The sequence below is a fragment of the Salarias fasciatus genome, chromosome 16 (assembly GCF_902148845.1).
Source record: "Salarias fasciatus chromosome 16, fSalaFa1.1, whole genome shotgun sequence".
Classification (NCBI taxonomy): domain Eukaryota; kingdom Metazoa; phylum Chordata; class Actinopteri; order Blenniiformes; family Blenniidae; genus Salarias; species Salarias fasciatus.
This window is the reverse complement of record NC_043760.1, coordinates 15952230-15972757: the sequence shown is the minus strand read 5'-3', so window position 1 is coordinate 15972757 and position 20528 is coordinate 15952230. Positions and strand designations below refer to the sequence as shown.

Sequence of the window (20528 nt, the reverse complement as noted above, 5' to 3'; positions counted from 1 at the left end):
GTCTGTGAAGTAAATTAAAGAAGAATTATATTTTAATTTCAACCTGCTGTGTTTCTCATTATGCTGCGTGGACCTGAAGGCCATGCTTTGGTCTTTTACCTTCACCGCCGTGTTTCCACTGCAGTGTTTTCTAATAACGAATGAGCGCAGGGCTCTCTGCAGCTTAAACAACAAAGCCAGTTTTTACATTCAGTATTCCAAAGGCATGAAAGCAATTGTGTTTCTTGAACAAGGCCATTTGATTCAAATTAACATGAATTCTCACTTTGTGTCTGTTATTTAGCTTTGAGCTCATTCTAATGACGTGATTGCGAAGTTAGCACACAACTGTGCTATTATTCATGCTTCCATCTAAACGTTTTGAAGTTGAAACTTTCCGTTTGTGTCAGTTTTTTTCACCCGTCACATTTATTTTCCCGATCAGCTGTTTTCAATCCAGTGCTTTGTTCTCTTCATGCAGTGCATCAGATTTAATTGTGATATATTATATTTACGATGGTTCATGTTCATCTGGTGATGCTCACAGCTTCCTGTTTGTGTGTTTATGCCGTTGCCAAAAGTTGAGTCTCGGAAACATATGCTGATGCGTTGCGAATACCAAATGATATTATCAGCACAAATCTGAAGGAGGTGCAGACTGACCGTCTCATTTTTGGCTCATTTTCTGTCTACGCAGTCGTCTGACGCTGCTGAATTAGATCATTAATGGGCTATAACTTACCAGCTTACCACAGCATAGAGAAAAAATGGCATTCAGACACTTCCCGTTTCACAGATATCATATGTTTGGGGTCAAGCATCCCATTCTGACAGCCTTGTGAGGCCAAAATGACAGCTAAAATAAAATGGCCGCTTCAACATGAAGACCGGCCTTTTCTTCATACCGCACCATACTTTGTTCCCTCGTTGAGTTTCATTCAACTGTTTGGGTTTCGAGCTTTATAATTACCCAAGAATCCTCGACGGGAACATCAGCTGTGGAGACAGACATAGAGAATGAAGTCACATTTCTGGTTTGACCAATCCTGTGGTGTGGTAAATAGAATCATGGGATCTGAATTGGAATTATATTAGTATTCCAGAAAACACACACACACACACACACACACACACACACACACACACACACACACACACACACACACACAGACTTAGAGAGAGAGGGACGACTGGACTGGACTGTCTATTTTGACCTAGGAAACCATATATTTATGCTGCTCAGTGAATATGCCTGACCTGTGCGGGTTTGTGTGTGTGTGTGTGTATGAGTGTGTGTGTCCTTGTGATTAAACTCCCTGCTTGTTTTTCTTTGAGCTTCAGAGCCGTTATTCCGTCTCAAACCGTCATTACATGACTTCACTTGAAGTCTAGATGCTTCTTGCTGGAGTAGGAGGATCCTCTGCTCCTGGGCTGGCCTACGTGCTGGATGCTCTGTGTGTGTGTGTGTGTGTGTGTGTGTGTGTGTGTGTGTGTGTGTGTGTGTGTGTGTGTGTGTGTGTGTGTGTGTCTCTGTGTGTGTCTGTGTGTGTGTGTGTGTGTGTATGCCATCCAGTACAACATCCTGATTCACCTCCGGGGAATGGTGGCGAGCAGTTGTGTTTTGGCACGGCGCTGTTTTCTGCTGATGACTGCAGGTCCGACGGTCTTTGTGAACATCAGAGGGGATTTGACAGAGAAATCAGGGAAGCGGATCTTGAAGGGGAATGATTCACCGTCTGGTTTTGCTCTAAACAGGACAGAGAGGGGTGATACGGATCTGTGTGAGGGCTCTTCAGCCACTGCTGTCCTTTTGTTTAAATCTCCCAATCTTAACCACTCTTGCTGTTTATTTCATTCAAGAGCGCAGCGAGAGCTCTCAGCGAGAAAACTTAAAGAACCTTATCTGTTGGGCTGCTGCGCTCAGTGGTTTTCATTTTAAACATGCAAATATAAGACACTATACATACATTTGTGTAAATTGCCTAATCTCACCCAGAATGCGTTCATCACCTGCCACAAACCTCACCGCACTGTTACAACCGATCTTATGTCAGGAGATTGTTCCAATCATTTTGTAACAGCACGAGGGGAAACAAGGTAAAACGTGCCTCAGCATGCTGGAGAACGTGTCTGGCAGTTCAGGGAGGACGCGGTGAGATCACCCAAACATTCAAAACCACTTCAGTGACTGCTGTAACTCACCTACACACACACACACACACACATCTGCACACACAGCTGCATCTCTACGTGTCCTTTAATATCATATTATTGCTGATTGTTGCTTCAAGCGAAGACCTGCCCAGATAGTGTGACTGGGATGTGTGTGTTCTTAATTGGTTTTCACTTCCTTTCAAGCTAATGACTGGGGTTGTACAAGTTTAAGTTTTCTCCTGTTGTCCTCTGAACGCCAATGACTCCCTTCAAATGGCAGGATCTGTTCCACCGAACAAAAGATAGATCCTCAATTATTGACTCACGGACTAGAATTAAGTAGAGGTAAACCACACAGCTTAATGGCTGAGTCACTTTCAAATCCTGCCAGTTCTCTATGTGAAAAGATTTCCTTCCGGGATGGATCTTTAATGGATTTTAATAGTGTTCATAACCCCCCCATTCATCACCCGATGTGACTCTGCTTTGCCGCCCTGGTTGTGAACATGTGATCTTGGATGTAAAACTATTGTTCTACCTCAGAAATGTATTGAGACTAAACCACTGATGACTTATAAGAATTGCAATATTAAAGCCAGAAGTATGGCTCATATGTTTTAATAATTGAAATGTGAACATGACAATATAACCTAAGACAAAGACAAAGTCATTACGACTCGGTTTTAAGACTCTGATATTGGGATGAGATGCTCCAAGGATTGGTCACGATGGTCGGAAATTTTCAACAGTCTGGTTAAAAATGTGCAAATTCCAGCAGATGAAGGTAAGGAAAATCAGAATTCATGCAGGTTGTATGCTGTGTCGCGCCACCTCTTCATCACCCGCACTAATAAAGAGCGTTATTCTGATGTTGTTTGGTTTGGCGCAAACTACCCACGTCGGTATGACGAGGGGTTTTGTTCACCCTGTGTTCAGGCAGACATCTTGGAGCCAGTTTGAACAACACCAGTCGTGTAACCTGCCCCGCTGATATCGGCTCCAGCAACCCCACCACCCTAAAACAGATAACGCTGAATAAAAAACAGATGCATGGACAAGTTCAACTGTTTGACTTCTGTTCGCACAGCATCCTAACATGTAGGCCTACTTTCTGATTTTTAACTATCAAATACTCCTACTATTAATGTTTTGGCCTGAAACCAATACTGCAAAAAATACAGGAATGCTCATGGTGTCTGAAATTCATGGCATACCATATTATTTCCTCTAACTGGTTTGATTTCAGGGAAATGAATCAGAAAATTTCAAAAGCATCAGTGGACTTGTGTAATTACGGAGCCACAACTGATGACCACAGACATGCTGCACACACCCTGCCCTGCCCAGAGGCTTGCTCAAGCCCTGTGTGTGTGTACGTGCATGCATGCATTGGAGTGTGCTTGTTCAGCTTTATTTGCGGGTGGAGTTGAGATACTAAAAATAGAAGTGATATCTAAAACAGCATCCTTTCCGTTATTACAGTTTCAGTGAAGTGTTGAATCTTATTTGTCATTGATCATTAACAGGCCTCTTAAATTTATTGATACACAGTTCTTAAAAAAAAAATCATGCATCAAAGAGGAGACAGTGTATCCTTTATTTCGGAGAGGTTTTACTGCGTCAGAGAAGACAATGCACAGCCTTGTTTCAGTTTGTCTTTTCCCTTCAGGCGGTGTGATTAAAACAGCGCAGATTAGAATAAAACTGAAATCTGTTTTCTCTGACCAGCTTTATTAAAATTGTAAGTAGGTGGGTTTGACCTAAAAAGTGGTGAAATAACATTGTGTTTCCTGACTCGTGACTTCTGACCTGTCTGGAGTCACAGAGGTCGTCACATCATGGAGCGGTGTTTATTTGCTCGCTTTCCTAAGCATCCGTTACGAATCTGTGTGTGTTTGTGTGTCTTTGTGTGTTTGTGTGTGAGTGTGTGTCAATACTGTTTTATCATAAATTACCCTCTAACCTAAACAATGGGAGCTTGCTCCATTTTTTCCAATTCAACTCTATATTGTGGCTTTATTCTGAGTTAAATAGAACAATTTCACAAAAACCATGATTAAATTAAAGAGAACAGACTTCTTGTTTTTTTTTTTTTTTTTTTACTGGATAAATAAATTCTTTAAGAGTGAGTAACTCATCACAGATCACTTAAACAAGCATCATGTTTATATGTGAACCTCTGTCCAAAAGCACCGAACTAAAACTACACCCAGCATGTGAGCCTAGTTTCTATTCAAAACATATTTTTTTACATCTGTGTCACAAAAATTTTCATAGAGGAATACCAGAACTTACTTGATTTGCTATTATGCATCTTGGACATAAAGATATAGTTCTAGTTTTTTCTTTCTTAAATTCAAGCGTAAATCCTGTCTGGCTGACTCTGTGTGTCACTGCATCCATGAGTGTAATGACCTTTTTCGTCCAAACGTACGATCTGGACTGATAAATACCCATGTTTAGTCTCCAGTACACCAGGAACAAACAGTTACTCACTTTAATGAACCGTGTATGTTTGGTTTGTGCGTTAAAAGTTGGTGGGTTCTCGCTTTTGAGTCAATCGTAAAAAGAAAAAAAACAAAAAAAAACCAACAACCCCCCAGTATCACTTCATAGTTCATTTTTACAGACTTTTAACCGTCTGGACTATTAGTCAGTGCAGCGGAGGCCTCAGTGCCTTGACGTAAACATAAAGGTCTTCACCTCATGAGTCATGGTATTGCATTAGAAGCTTTTTTGCAAATGTAAGACATCAGTAACAGGCAATCCGTACTCTAACAGGCTCCGGGAAACGACGGGCCGAGAGCGTGGAGGGAAAAGCAACACCTGGAAATAAGAAAACTAAAACACATTTTACTATAGTTTGTGCAGTCAATTTGTATTTATAAGAGTTTATTCATGAATAAAATGACCCATTTTCAGTCAGCATTTACACCTAAAGACTACAGGCAGAGAAAGAAGAAAACATTCAGATAATAAAACATTTATTCAGACAACACCTCTTTATGAACATGAAGCAGTGATGAGAGGCGCTTTACTTAACAACAGTGCACATTTGTTTTGTGCCTGCGGAGCCCACTGGAGCCTCTTATAAAACACCGATGATCAAAAGGGGGTCACAGTCCAAACGACGGCTCCCTGCATGACCGTGTGTTTCACATATGCTGTCAGATCTGACAGGCCTGCAGATTTTCTTACACACACAAATTATTAGAGCACGATAGTAACAGATGTTTATTTATGTTTCCAGATTTCGACCCCTTACGATGCATGCATACGTGCACCGGTCAAAATGTGACAGCTTTTGTTTCTGCCTATCGCTCTCCAGAATCATACGCAATCCCCCCCCCCTTAATCATTTCTGTCACACAGCAGTCCAATGAGTACACACTGATCACCGTCTCCATTACTCTCCTCGGGGAGTGTGTGTGTGTTGTTGTGTGTGTGTGTGTGTGTGTGTGTGTGTGTGTGTGTGTGTGTGTGTGTGAGTGTGTGTACGCTTGATGATTACGTCATTCTTCAGAATTTCACAGAAATATTCACACACACACACGCACACACACACACACTGGTCTAATGAGAAAAAGGTGCAGGCAGCACAATGCCTCCTGACGCTGCCAAACTGCTGGTCTGTGTCTAAGTGCCCCCCCCTCTCCACCCCCACCCCCACCCTGCAACCCCACTTTTAGTTCCACATCTGTTTCCCAAATTGCTGAAGGGGCCTTGAAGAGAACAATATCTGGGTCAGAGTCGACTCTCCTCTTCTCTGTGTGAACGTTTGTGCAAAACTATTACTGATCGATCACCAAGTGGATGAAACGTGTCTCCTGATCCACCTCCAACCCGTCAGTGGATCAGGCGGCCTTTCGGATGGTTGAACTCTTTATTCTGAACTGTTAAAAAAATGCTTTGGGATGAAGCAAACAGGATGAGACATTTTCATCCACATCCTGAAGTTAAACATTAATTTCCTGCGGCCTTGCTGCTTCACTGAGATCCTACATTATGTTCCGGAATCCTCCTTCCTATTTTTTCAATGCAGGTTCGGCAATAATAATTACATCCAGTTCCATTTCAAGATCTCCTAAAGGTATCAAACTTTACTGAACTCGAAAGACATTGTCAGTCTTGTGGTATTACAGGTTTAAAACCAAAACTAAATGTGGCAAAGTGCTGCCCCCTGATGACCAGGAGAGATAATGCATTGATATTGGAGCTGTTGTTACAGTCAACCTGTTCAGGTAGCAGCACAATATAAAGCACGGTATTGGAGGGAGATCAGTTCAAAAAGTGTCTTGACTTTTATCACAATCAAAAATAAACATCTGTCCTGGAACACAGGACACAGAAGCTGTAAAGTTTTGTTGATGAGAATCATTCATCTATTTCTGTTTGGTACAAGAATGAAAGAATATTTAATAATATAGAAACATTGAGGTCATGTTTTTCTTAAAAAAAGACAAATGATATATGTACAAAGATGTTTCATGATGTTTCCGTCAGTAAACTATTTCGTATTTAAATGTTAAGTTATATTTTCTGAATGCACTAAAAGAAAGTAGCTTTAGGAACATTCTCAGTTCAAACCTGGAGCATATTATCCTTAATTTCTAAACATATTCTACTTAATAACAGGGTTGTTTATTTATCATGTACACACAGTCACAGTGACATTTGTCCTCTACATTCAACACACACACACAGAGGGCCTTGCTCAAGGGACCCAAGGTGGCAAAATGTGATATATCACATTAAAAGAAAATGGACTCAGTTCACAGATTTTGATTAAAATCTGATTCTACAGCGATAGATTGAGTAATTATGGTGAAAATATGAAATGTGAGGTACGCCTAAAATGGTTTCACAATTTCCTCCTCAGGGAACATTTCCTTTTTCACTTTACACCTTTGTTTCAGACACATGTTCGTTTTCCTCCTCTGTCAGCCATCTTTCCGGGGATAGTTCTCCTTTGCCAGTCGCACAAATTCTTCGGCACTGTCCAGAGAAACCAGGCGGTCCTGGATAGAAGGCAGAGAAACATTAAATAAGACACAAACACACACAAAATCCGCTCCACAAAATATCTTTTAAAACAAAGTGTATACCATGACAAACAGGTATCTGTCCTGGTGTTCTGTCCCAGGAGGGAATAGAGAGGTGTGGTCCAGCAGCTGTTTTAATAACTGTGTGGCCTTTTCGAGATGCTCGGGATCCCGACTGAAGCGACTCTGTCTGTTCACACACAGCAAGTTATCCACCTCGCACTGATAACCTGCAGAGAGACGACAGTGAGCAGGAGAAACTTAGATGGGTGAGAGGCTGTAGCGGAGCCAGAGTGGGGTCAAGGGGGCGGTCGCCCCAGGGCCCATAAGGTCATAGGGCCCCGTTTCATGTGATGTGTTCACATTTACTCGTAAATAGATTATTAAAATAAAATGTGCAGTGTGTGCGAGAAGGTATTGTGGGCTCCAATTTGCCAATTCTTACATTACGACTGTCCATGAATGCATCAGAGCTGTAAGCCAGCGCTGATTGGCTGTGCGGCATGAACGAGTTTTTTCTTTTGCTCTTGATCTGAACTCTTTGGAGGGAAGTTAAACAGTATGCTAAACACTATGCTAGCCGCTAGCGGTACTACCCAAAACCTAACATCGGAGCCACTGGTGAGTCAGTGAAACCTTCAAAAATATTGTCTTTATCAGAATGCTGTGGTCTTAAACACCTGCCTATTTGAATGTGCCTTGTCTTGCTCTCAACTATACCGCCAAGTCTTTTTTTTTCTACCATACAGTACGTGAATTCCAAAAGATATAGATAGCTGTGTCTATATCTATCTGAATAGATTGTGTAATTTTAGACCAGCTGTGTTTATTTTATATTTAAGCTGTATCAAAGATGGTACAGATTTAGCCCGTGAGTTTCTATTTGAATTTTCAGCACCACGGACAGCGGACGCTCTGGGATTGACAGCTGTCACTCAGGCTGCATTTGTGTGTGTGCTTGCGTATGTGTATTTGTTCTTCAGAACAAGTTTGTGAACTGGTTTGTGACTTTATTCTGCTTTCTGAGGCATATAGGTTTGCTTGGCTCAATAAAGGTGAGCATTAGTGTGTTGTTTGATGGTAGCATGAGGTATTTGAATGGTTAAATTACTATCGAAAGGGCCCGTCCAGAATGCTCCGCCCCCCTCTGTACTGAGACCCACGCTCCGCCTCTGGTGAGAAGAGAGGACATTCTGACATTTTGGTATGTCTCTAATCACTGGATATGATTAGAGACATTCTTCACTTCATACTGTGAAGCAAACTGAGCAGCACACTGGGAAAAAATCAGACTGATGGTGTGAGGAAGAAGAAAAGGTCATAGAGTCTCACCAAGACGCAGCAGGATTTTCTTCCATCGCGATCTGACTTCCCGTCTGGTGTATCGTAATGTGTGGATGTCATAATTTAGTTTCTCCCACTCCTGCAAGCAAACACACATGTCCTGGAGTGGAAGATTGACAAAGTTCACTCTCGCAGCAGGACCAGGGGCAGCACTGCCACCATACAGCATGAAGTGTGAGGAGTGTGAGGAGTTTGCATTGTCTTCCTGAGCCTTTGTGAGTTTTCTACAGATTTGTATCCTTCTCCAAAGACAGGCTTGTTGAGTTAACTGGTGTCATGTCCTGGCTGCATCCAGCCAACGCGACATAACAGTGGGTATTAAAGAAGAATGGATAAGTTAAAGGTGCTGTAGGCAGGATTTTGCTAGTCAATGCTAATTTTTCTGTGTTTTCTTTGGATTAAATGTTAGAGTATCCATTGATAATCCTTTAGGAGTGTAGCATAATTGCACTACCGCGAGGGCGCAGTGTTTCCATCTGTCTCTGTTCTGAGCTGAAAAGGAATCTCGACAGCTCCAGGTATCTTTGACCAATCAGAAGCGCCCCTGAGGCTCTAACCGTGATTGGTTGAGGGGCGTTCATGTGGGAGGGGCTTAACTTGCGTAAGGGCGTGATGTCAGAGAAAACAGGACAGGATTGGCTGTGCTGGGTTTCAAATCACCCTCTTCGATGGGTCAAATAGCCATCTTGCTTAGGTAACCCTAAGCAAGATGGCGGAGATGCTGAATCCTGCCTACAGCACCTTTAAAAGATCAACGCTTGATTGATGAAATGAACTTTTTTCTGGACCATGAATATGACAGACACATTTCTACCCTCATCTTTTCTCAGATTTATTCTAAACCCACCTGGTTTATGTGGATGTAAAGATTCAGGATTTTGCTGATGCTACAACAATGTCTGAACTCCATTTATCATGGCTAATATTTAAAGTTGGTACTATATGTAACCAGAAACCCATTTCTTTTCCTGCTTTTGCTCATCATAATACAATACAAAACCACATCTTTGAAACAGGCCCGTTCTTCTTTGAACTTACAAACATGATCAGACATGTGCAGAGACTGGACAGACCTGGTTTGTCTTGCTTTGTTTGATTTTTTTTTAATGTGACCATTCTGTTTGTTTGTCCTCGTATTAAAAACAGTCTCACACCATGCTGGGAATACTTCACTGAATATTCTCTTTGACTGACCAGCCAGGCTGCTGGCCTACATCTCCATTAAGGAATTCATTTATTTGCACAATGTGCCCACTGTGTCTGGCAGCCTGCTGTTCGCAGCGTGAAGACAGTCACATGTTCGCCAAACTCCAGCTCTCGCTCGGAGTTTGATTGAGCTGCAGTCCCGACAGCGACGCTCCCAACGTCCTCTTTCTGTTTGATCCTCTTTAAGATCCGACAAACTGAATGGAGATGAAATATGGTCACTTTTTTACATGTTAGTGCTGAAAGGTGCTGGAGCAGTAGAACCGCAAAATTCTACATTAATCTTTTAAAAAATAACCACATAAATAAACACATTCCTATGATTTAAAAAAAGACAGAGAAAGCCATCAAGCACATGATCTTTGTCTTTATCTTATTATGTCCATTAAGTAGTAATAATTTACAACCACAAAGGCACTTCAACATACTGTGAAGGGATCCAGCAAGATAAGTCAGACTTGACACATACATGCACAGTTACAGTATCTCTGATGCTTTTTAATTCAAGAATCAACAGCCATGTGTGAGAAGCATTGATTGGATTAAAAAGCGTGTGTGTACACACAATATGTGAATATGATTCAAACTGGAGCTTTTCTCTTTTTAGATAAAAGCTGCAGAAATGCACTGATGTCCACTTTTCTCTGTTTACTTTTATTATTAGTGTGTTTCTCAGACAGCGATGATTTCTGTGTGACGCTGTTGACAAGTTAATAATTTTTAGGCAGAAGAACAAAGTCCCCGGTCACTTAGACATCATTGCGTTTTCCCCCTAATGTTGGTGTTATCTCATTTTAGAATGTAGGTCAAGTTCATCATGACAGCGAATCAAACGACTCTTTGAGAATCCCGTCGTGTTCTCTTTCTTTATTTGATTATTTCATTACAGAGCTCTAGTGGAACAGATAATGAATAGAAACTAGATTATGAGATTACAGTAAAACTACCTGGCTCTCACACATGTGGATTCTCTTTCAAGGATAGCTGTGAAGATTCTTTGTCCACAGGTTTCTTTCTTTTTGTAATCCGTATATCATGTTATTTACTTTGTACCTCCTTCTGCTCACCATTTCCTTCCATATATTACTCAATTCTTTCCTTTTCCATGCACAATTTGTTTAATTTCATCTATAAAGTCTTTAATTCATACTTTTAATCCTCTATCCATCCATCATTCACCCTTTAATCTTTTCATTCTTTCATTCCTTTCTTCAAAAAAAACTGTATGGACACATTTTTTGCGATTTAAGCACTGAGTACGTCGAACAATGAAGCATTCTTTAAACATGTCACTTAAAAATTCCAATATTTTTAACTTGGCAAACTCACACCACATACGATGGCAGAAATCAGTCAGTAATCGTCTATGGTGCTCTAAACAAAAAGTAAAGATGCAAATATGTAAATGAATAAGAAGACAAACAGTAAACTTGTTCTATCATTCATTCCAAATTAAAGGAAACCCCAAAGCTTCCATTGTGTGGTTAATTCAACACCTTGAACAGGTGACTTTCTTCCTGTGTGTTTCATCTATCTCCATTACCTCCGTAGCCTCGTCCGTCTTGTCTCTCATGGTGATGAACGCCTGCAGCTCCCTGTCTGATCCACGTCTGACGGGAGGGTCACCGATTCGGCTTGTGATGCTCCAGAGTTCTGCAGAGCTCTTCTGCTTTTCCTGGATTCTCCTTCCTGAACTCCGGGGCCCAAAAAGACTCTCTTCCTCCGTGTCGCTGGAATCACTGGATAATTGTTCAGGTGGTCTTGAGGTGGTGGGGTGGCGCATACTGGACAAAAAGACAGAAGAAACACATCAGATAGCTGCTTTAAAAGATGACTTTGGTTGAGGACACTTCACTCTCTGACTGACGTTAATCTCACCACATAATACGACTTTTCTCTCCTCTGTTGTGTTTCACATAGTAGCGAAAGCAGCAGGTTGTCAAATTGGCTCCCATTGACTCCCGGGTAATGTCTGCCCTTCCTACTGAAGTCCCAAAATGGTCACAAGTGTTTACTGATAGCCTCTAGATATCTAGAAAAACAGATAGCTCCTCATTTACGAACATCCAAGATTAAAAATCCGGGCAGCATGGTGACTGGATGTGTTCTTCCTCCTGTCCTGGATGGAATGTGAGGCTTTCCTGGCCTGAGTGAAAGCAGCCTGTCAATTACATTATCCACGTGAAAAGAAACAGGACGACAACAACAACACACACACACACACACACACACACACACACACACACACACACACACACACACACACACACACGCACACACACACATACACACACACACACAGGGATGAATGGGACATTTATTCAGCAGCTCCTGATGAAGCAGAATGCAGTGCCGGGGCGTCGCTCTCTACATGGCTGCAGCTCACATTTTACAAGAACACTCTATGAAATTTTAAGTTCTTGTTAATGTATCCATGTTTACAGGAGCAAACGCAGAGAGCCTGAGTGAGAAATCCTGTCACTTTATGTAATTTTTGTGGCATTCTATTTTATGTATGTAGGTTACTTGGGTTCCTCCTGATTATCAAGTCATATATTGACTTCTCATTGGTCAGTTTCGTTCATTTCCTTTTTATTTTGACAATAAATTAATCGTGAATACCAAAACTAACTTGAAAATAACTAATTGGCTCTTGAACTGCCACCTTATCGGGGTGTCTGGGACTTTATGCCCCTGATAGCGTCGCACATGGCAAACAGGTCCTGGGTGAGGAGCAGACCAAGAACAGATCGGAATGGGGGGGCTGGGGCAGAATTAAAGGTGAGAGGGCCCATCCAGCAGCCCACTCACAGCTCCCGACGCAGCATGCAGGCACCGCGCCGCTCCGCGCCGCTCCGCGCCTCCCCACCCCCCAGTCCAACACTGCATGCAGGCACTGTGCCGCAGCGCTCCGCTCCGATCATATATGGTGTTCTTATTGTTGTTGGTGACTGATTTGAGCTGTGGCGGAGGTCTGCGCTCTCTGAGTGCCAAATTCTAGTTTTATTATTTTTTTAAGAAAAAAAAAAAGACTTTGTCTGTTTTTATCTCAAATCCTTTGTTCTTTACATGATTATGAAACTTCACTGAAGGATGCAGAGAAAAGGAAAACAGCCCTAATGTCATGTACTGTTTAAGTCCACACTCAAGGAGTAAACACCACCCTGCTGAACACTACACACACAAGTGCTTTGGAAGTAAAACAAGGGCTCTGAACACTGACAACAACTGATAAGCATCAAGTATGAAATGAAAATTCAAAGATCAGAGAGTATGAGACCGTTAACAGCTGTTTATTTGTGGCGTAAACAAGCAAATGGTAAGAACATTTAATTTACTCAGATTTGGATCTGTTATAGGTTTCAGTCTCCATCCTGTGTGGAAACTCATGACATTTAACTCGGCCAATGACAGCAGGGCTCCTTGTTGATGTGCTGAGCATAACTTTCAATGTTATTTCACAATTTATTAAATAGTCAGAAACTGACTGAATGTTTTGTCTCTACATAGACGTACATAGTGGAGAAAGATCTTCTGACCTGTCTGTTACTTGTCTGACTTCAGATTGAAATTCAAATCATGACTGAGCACGATTTAATGGCATCCAATTCTCCTATCAGCCAAATGTACTCTGGGTAAATTGATCGGGCAGGTTTTTGTCTTTGTACAAATTATAAGGTTGATATTGAAAAGGCAGGGTAGAAATTACTTGGACAGGACAAGTAGATTGTTTGTTTTATTATACTTCATGGATGAATTTTACTCAGATTAAGTGTACCTATATTATTACTACATTGTGGTGGCTTTGGATCAGTGGTAGACTGGTGTCTTTCATTTGGAAGGTTTCAGGTTTGAGTCCACGTGTCAGAGTGTCCTTGGGAACTACTCTGAACCTCAGTCTGCTCAACCTGCTCCCATTGGATGGATAGTTCTCCCCATATGTGAAAGCCGCATCCACTGATTCCAAGAATTTCACTCTGGGTATGATAAAACATTTCTATTTTCTATTTACGCCTTGGATTTACTGAAAGTGCACATACTTCCCAGGAGGGGGCAGTATTGCCCCATCTCGCCCCAGCAGATCTTTTCCCAACTGTTGAAGCATAGTTGTCCCTTCAACTTTGAGATTTCTTGATTTGCAGTCAAGTATGTGTCTTATCAGTTTTTCATGAATATAAAAATACCACATTTAATTTGAGTGTGTTTGCCTTTGTGCAAGGCTCCTTTGAATTATCACATCTTTAAAAGTTATCCTCAGAGTTTTCTTTTCTTTTCTTTTCTTTTCTTTTTTTTTTGAAGGTTTGTCTTCATAACTTTCATCATGACTTCTGTGAAAAGTTCAGATATTTGTGGCATCAAATAAAATGTTATCTTCTCTCTTCTATTTAACCATAAAATGCAATAGTAGAGCTGTATTCTCAGAAACCCACTAACTGGATTAGAATTATGCATGAGGCACTTACTGTATAAATGTCTGGTAATTATATCAACAAAAAGGGTCATTTTCGTCAGTGTGATTAAATCTGTTTTGGATCTATTCGCGTGTCCTGCTAGACTAGTTCCATTGTGTACCCTGTCGACAGTCATCATCAGCTGTGATCATCCTCATCCCTCCCAGGATCCTCAGTCACAGACCCTCACAGATTCTATCAAAATGCCACTGATGGAAGTATTTCACCACAAATCCACTGAACTAATTGAAAGAAGCCAGAGCTCTCAGCATCGTGAGCATAGGCTACGTGTCTTTATACAAGTTTTAGGCGCCCTGCAAAGGAAAAGATACTTCTATTTTGAAATGTTTAGTTGAGTTGAAAAAGTCTGTTCATCGTTTCTCCTGAGCATGTTTGAACAGACTCGTTCAGTTCCGCTGAAAAGTTTAGAGATTTTCACCTCGAACATCCTCTCTGTCTCTCTCTCTCTCTCTCTCTCTCTGAGATTTATATTTCCTGGCTGTCTTCTGCCACTGCTCGACCACCATCACACACACACACACACACACACACACACACACACACACACACACACACACACACACACACACACACACACACACACACGCAGTCTTGTATTTCTATCCTTGTGGGGACCGTCCATTGACTCCCATTCATGTCTAGCCCCTAACCCTACCCTTACCCTAACCCTAACCCACACCACAACAAAGCCTCACCCTAAAGAAATGTTTTTGCACTTTTACTTTTTTCAGTAACAACATGGTCAAGAAAACACTGTTTCTCCTACTTAGGACCGGAAAAAGGTCCCCACAAGGCACGTCGTTCCACGTTTTGCTATCCTTGTGGGGACATTTGGCCCCGACAAGGATAGAAATACAAGAACACACACACACACACACACACACACACACACACACACACTCACACACACTTGGTCAATGAGAGCGTGACATTGACATAGTGCAGTTGAATATGTTATGTGAGGCTGACTGATGGACCACTCACCCAGATGGCTGTTGCCTAAAGGTGTGTGTGTGTGTGTGTGTGTGTGTGTGTGTGTGTGTGTCCTGGTGTCCTGGTTTTGCTCTCATTTCTTCTTCATGACATCCAAAATCTGAAATCATACCAAGGTTTAACTTGCCTTATGGAGACAAAAACACAATACTTTATATTTTTTGGATTTTTTTTTCTTCCTTTCTTCCTTTTTTTTTTTTTTTTTTTTTAAAGTGACACTATAAGGCAACTTAGAGGTTAAGATTAGGTTTAGAGCTGGTCAGACATGGACCATCGAGACAATATTGTTCAGTATTTCAACTTTGGTTTCACATCTTGTGAGCAGAACAAAGTCATTTAAATCACATTATAAGCATACATATTTCGTTATTACAGAAATGGATCTGAGAATTGTATGTAATTAGTCACCGTCATTCTAATCCGCCCTTGTTTCATGAGTGTTTAGTTTAGTGAGGATGACATTTTTGTGATCACCCATCCCTGCAACCCTCAGCACGATTAAAGTTAAGGTAAGAATCTAAATACCAATGGAGAAACCACAGATATATAAACATACGTACTGTTTGTATCCTCGTTTCTCCACCTTCACCCCAATACCATGAAAACAGGCCAGAATTGATGGAATCATCATTGGTGAGCCTCACGTTGACGCTTTGTGTGTGCGTGCGTATGCATCTGAGTACCAGTGAAAATAGAATTATATCCCCGCTCAGATGAAACCTGGACGGAAGAGGCAGACGGGTCAAACACCAGGGGAGCCGAGGAATAAAGAGTAGGAACGCAGACATGCACACACTCAAACACAACCCTTTAGGGAACAAAACTCCACACTGCTCCATCACTTACATTCATAAAAAATAATCACACATGACTCGGTGAGACAGAGCAGAGCTTCCTGACACACACACACACACACACACACACACACACACACACACACACACACGCACACACATTAACGTCAGAGCTGGGCAGAGACTCAGAGACACAGATTGAAGGTGATTATAATTCAAAGTGAAGTCTGGCTGGTTTACTTATCTTCAGCCCATCCATCTATCTGTGTGTGTGCGCGCGTGCGTGTGTGTGTGTGTGGTAGAGCACTCATCAAGGTAGCAGGGGGTGGAAAACACATCGCGGACATATAAATCACAAAGATGGGGGAAGTGAGGGAGAAAAGGAAGAAGAAGAAATAAAGCTTAACCAACAAGGATGAGGTGGTCGAGGATCAGAAATGACAAGCGAAGAAGGGCGCAGGAAGGCTGTACCAGCGGGGAAAAATGGAGAAAACACAGCGTGTGAGGGATGGTAATGATTTACACATATGCACAGGCAGAACTGATTTACATCCCAATTTTTCCAATGAGGGAAACGAAAAACAAATTCATGTAAAGAAAAGGAATTCACCAGTTAAATGTCATCTACACATGTTTTAAAATTGTAATTTGTTCCATTTATATTATTGCTGTGAACCAAGGAGTTAGTAGAAGTATGAGACGCCAGACAGCTTTGCTGTTATTGTACTATAATTAGCACAAAACTTCTACAAGTGGTCCATAACGGAATTCTACAAGTGGGCGTGAATTTTTTTTCACTTCACTTTTTTTTCACTTCTCAACTTTTCAGTCTATTTGAAAAAATTGCCTATTATATCATAAATTTAACATTTAGAAACTATTTGAAGACATACTCATGCACTTCTTGGTGTTATTTCTTTTTTCTTTTTCTTTTTTTTTGCAGGGGGTTGCTAAATGTAAAGTATTCAATCATTTAGTCTGTGATCATGGTAGTTGGAGAAACGAGGCAAAGATTTCTACTTTTTTATTAATCAATATTCTGATTTTCTGCATTGAATCTAATAATAGCGTTACGAGACACTGCAGTACAAAATGTTACACCTTTTACCCTTCAGATATTTTCACACCAATTACTCTCATTATAAGATGACATTTTGATCCCACTCTAATTTTAGTATTAAATGCCTTTCCAGTGAAGCTTTTTTTCCTTTCTGTTAAATTTCTGACTATTGCTTGGCAACAGAATACATAATTACAACTGAAATGGTCTGGATATGTTGATAAAAATATAGGTTTTTTTATTCTTTTTTTTTTTCTTTTTTTTTAATATGTCAGTGGTTTAAAGGCAGTGTATTTTTAATAAACTCCAACTCCGACTGTTCACCTGGTGCCTTCAGTTTCTGAGGGGCTGTCCTTGAATGTTCTGGTTTGTAGGTTTATCTGTGCTGAGTTGTGTGTCTGTGCCCCTGCCTCGGTGTTCCAGTGTTCCTGTCTCAGCCCGAGTGCGTCTCTGCCCTCTGCTGCTGCAGCTCCTGTGTTCCTCCGCTTCGTCCCTGTGTTGCAGCTTATCTGTGCTCGTTGTGGACTTCGCCTTTTTTTGGACTTTCGGTTCTTGCACGGACAATAAAATGAGTTTTTTTTCTTTTCAGGATGGAGCGATCTTTGTAATCTCATCCATTGAATTCATCCTTTAAATAATGTATGTAAAACAAAGACGGGTTACTTTCTTACTCTGTGACTTTTGTGAGTTTTACTGATTTGTATAGGTTGTCTGCACCATTCTTTTGTTCAAAAGTCTTGTTTCTTTGCGCATGTTTTCTCACATTTGAGCCCCTTTCAAGCCCACATGTTAACATGTGCGCCAGTAACACACACTCTCAAATGATGAATAGAAGTGTGTGTGAAAGGGCCTGGTCACTGCAGACCAAAGGGACGTCGTTTCCACCCTCCTTTATTCCTAATCGATGTAGATGGCGTCTTTTTTTATTTTTACACACTGAGCCCAGTGATCAGTGAGATTTCTCAATGTGTTATAGCGGTCTCGGTAATCAATGAGAATGACACCATCATCTGCATCTCCTGATCATTACAGCCGGTGATCAATAACACATGACCATTGTATGTGAGCGAGCGGTGTGTGATGGTGGAGACCTGTGTGAAGCCACATGTGAGACGAAACGATCAGGATCTCGAGTGGGAATATTTTAAGCACAAAGGAAACATTCGGCCCAGATTCACCTTCAGTGGACTGAACCGCTAAAAAAGTGCCGTCCTAACTTTAAGTAGCCTATGTGAGATGAAAATATCTCTTCTCACAAAACCAAACGATTACGTCCAACAATGACGGTAATATCAAAGCCAAATGCATACTACAGCAAAATGTCATAGAAAACTTCTCCTATGGCTGCATTAAGCATGTTTTTATAAACCTCTGTTTGGTCGACTGGAGAAGGCGAAGGAGCATAAATACATTTTGATGGATAATGAGATCACATTTATTGACGATTGTGGCCTGGATGTACAGCCCATCAATATTCCATATTGTAAATACATATTTCCTTTTTTGTATTCAGCAGGAATTACGCTCTTCACTGTCATCTCTTTGACTTCCCAGCTCATTTAGGATTAAGACTGACCTTTTTCTTTCCTAAGTGTGGCTGACAACAAGATTTCAAGAGTAGTTAGAGTAAAAAAGGAGGTAATTCTGCTCTTGTGTCGGTGCATCAGCTTCATACAACATCATCATGGTTGACTGAGAAGATTATGGGGTGTGTGTCAGTGGTGAAATAAGTCATATTAATGCTTCCCTTGCCACCCCTGAAGGGATTTTGAAGCAAGGTGTGATGCGTCTGGAAAGAAACGGAAACTGCAGTGTTTCTCCATCCCCACTTCTCATCAGTGAAGAGAGAAGAAGTTATTAAGTTTGTTTACCTGGAAGAACTTTCTGACTGAGCCCCGGTTCCTCTCAGGTCTGTTACAAATTCAAAAAATGTTTTGAAACCCTCTCTTGTTATTCACTTCGTATTAGCCTCTCTCTTTTTCCTGAACTGTCTCTTCAAGGTGTTGTTTTAACCTTTGAAGCGGGCGGGTTCTTTTCATTCATGAACAATTGCATCTCGTTGAACCTTGAAACAAGCCGAGACCGATTCTTCCGACTTCCTGCTCGCCACATTTGCTCTAACTGATGACCTTACCTTTCTCCACATGAGATAACTATGAAAATAACTCACTGGCCTTTCTTTCCAGCTTATATACCTACAGGGGAACAGAAACCAGACGCAGGAAGTGAGCTGATGGAGAGGGGATGAGGAATATCACGGTGGAATAGAAAGCGGTAGACAAACTAACAGGGACCACACAGCAATCACGGTAAACACAGACCATCGCCCGGAGGTGACCAAGCCATCTGTGTCTGTCCGCCTTCAGCGCAGGAAATAGGCAATATAGCTCTAATACACTTGGGCAGCACACAGAGGGCTCTTTCAAACGTTTCTGCTTGGATATCATTTTGGGTTTGTGTGCAGGTGGATGTGTGGATATGGTCAGGAGATTACTGTCCCATACATCTGCATATTCTGGGGTTTTTAAGTTCATGAACATGTCTTTGACAGGCCCTCCGGCAGAAAAACTGATGTGCAGGGTCCAGTCTGACCCAGGAATGAGCTTTATAGTGTTAAAAATGACAAACATCTATGTTTTTGGATGCTGTCATGCTGGATATCCGCCCTTGCTGTCTCACTGTGATTACTTTAGTTGTTTCTAAATTATCTCCCTATTATCTGTGTATGATATATCATACAATATCTTGGGTTCAATGACCACACTTTCTGACATTTACTGCAGTTTAAAGAAGAAAAACAAACTTCTACTCCTACTGAAGTTTGTTTGCACGCCATGAGAAAAGAGTTGTATAAATATTGCAGTAAAAAAAAAAAAAACAGGTCAGACAGTTTCCACTGATCGCTGCAGAAGGCTAAACGTAAACTCACTCATTTTGCTCAACATTGCTTGCTTCCCACTCACTGACCCAATGTGTCATCTAGAGTTCTTCTAAGTTTGAGGGGTCCAAAACAAAAGAGCCACTTTATAAGCACACAAACATTTTCAATCAACCTTTTCCTTTTCGAAGACTTGTATGTCTCCATTAGTGATCTGTCTCATTTCCCCTCAGTTTGAGGGGATCGGTGGAACCTGAACAAATGAGCATGTTTAACGTTACCTGTTCTTGTACTGAGTTGTTCCTCTAGATGGCACTGTTGAATAGCAGAGAGAATTTGGCATTCATCAAGCGGAGCAGTGTTTTGAGAACTATTTGCAGCATAGTATGCGGATCTACATGACTTCACTTTTTTGCATCTAAAAGCAATGATTACCGGAGCATGAGAGGAGCTGCTGGGTAAATATAGAGCTGCTTTGTCTGTTTAATGAATGACAGCAAGCCAAAAATACACACAGGATGTATCTGTTATACTGAAATGAGACTATAAAATATATTAATTGTCTAATATTTGCATGAAATAATTCATCTTCATTAATTCTTGATA

The 20528-nt window shown here is 41.2% G+C and overlaps 1 protein-coding gene across 1 annotated transcript; it reads right to left on the bottom strand.

The window, feature by feature from the left end:
- Positions 1 to 7064: 7064 nt before the first annotated feature.
- On the bottom strand, positions 7065 to 11715 carry LOC115403548 (melanoregulin). The gene is made up of 5 exons (XM_030112482.1): positions 11604 to 11715; positions 11269 to 11509; positions 8508 to 8598; positions 7239 to 7405; positions 7065 to 7151 (listed from the first exon to the last, which is right to left on the bottom strand). Exons 1-5 carry the CDS (start codon positions 11678 to 11680, stop codon positions 7074 to 7076), a joined length of 654 nt encoding a protein of 217 aa, XP_029968342.1. The 5' UTR covers positions 11681 to 11715; the 3' UTR covers positions 7065 to 7073.
- Between the last annotated feature and the right edge of the window lie 8813 nt (positions 11716 to 20528).

Bases quoted from the DNA above. Each gene is read 5' to 3' on its own strand.
- LOC115403548 (XM_030112482.1), bottom strand. From the start codon at position 11,680: ATGGGAGCCAATTTGACAACCTGCTGCTTTCGCTACTATGTGAAACAC. The intron at 11,510-11,603 runs GTGAGATTAACG...CTTTTTGTCCAG, and splicing joins GAGAAAAGTCGTATTATGTG to TATGCGCCACCCCACCACCT. The intron at 8,599-11,268 runs GTAATGGAGATA...GTTTGCTTGCAG, and splicing joins AGACGGACGAGGCTACGGAG to GAGTGGGAGAAACTAAATTA.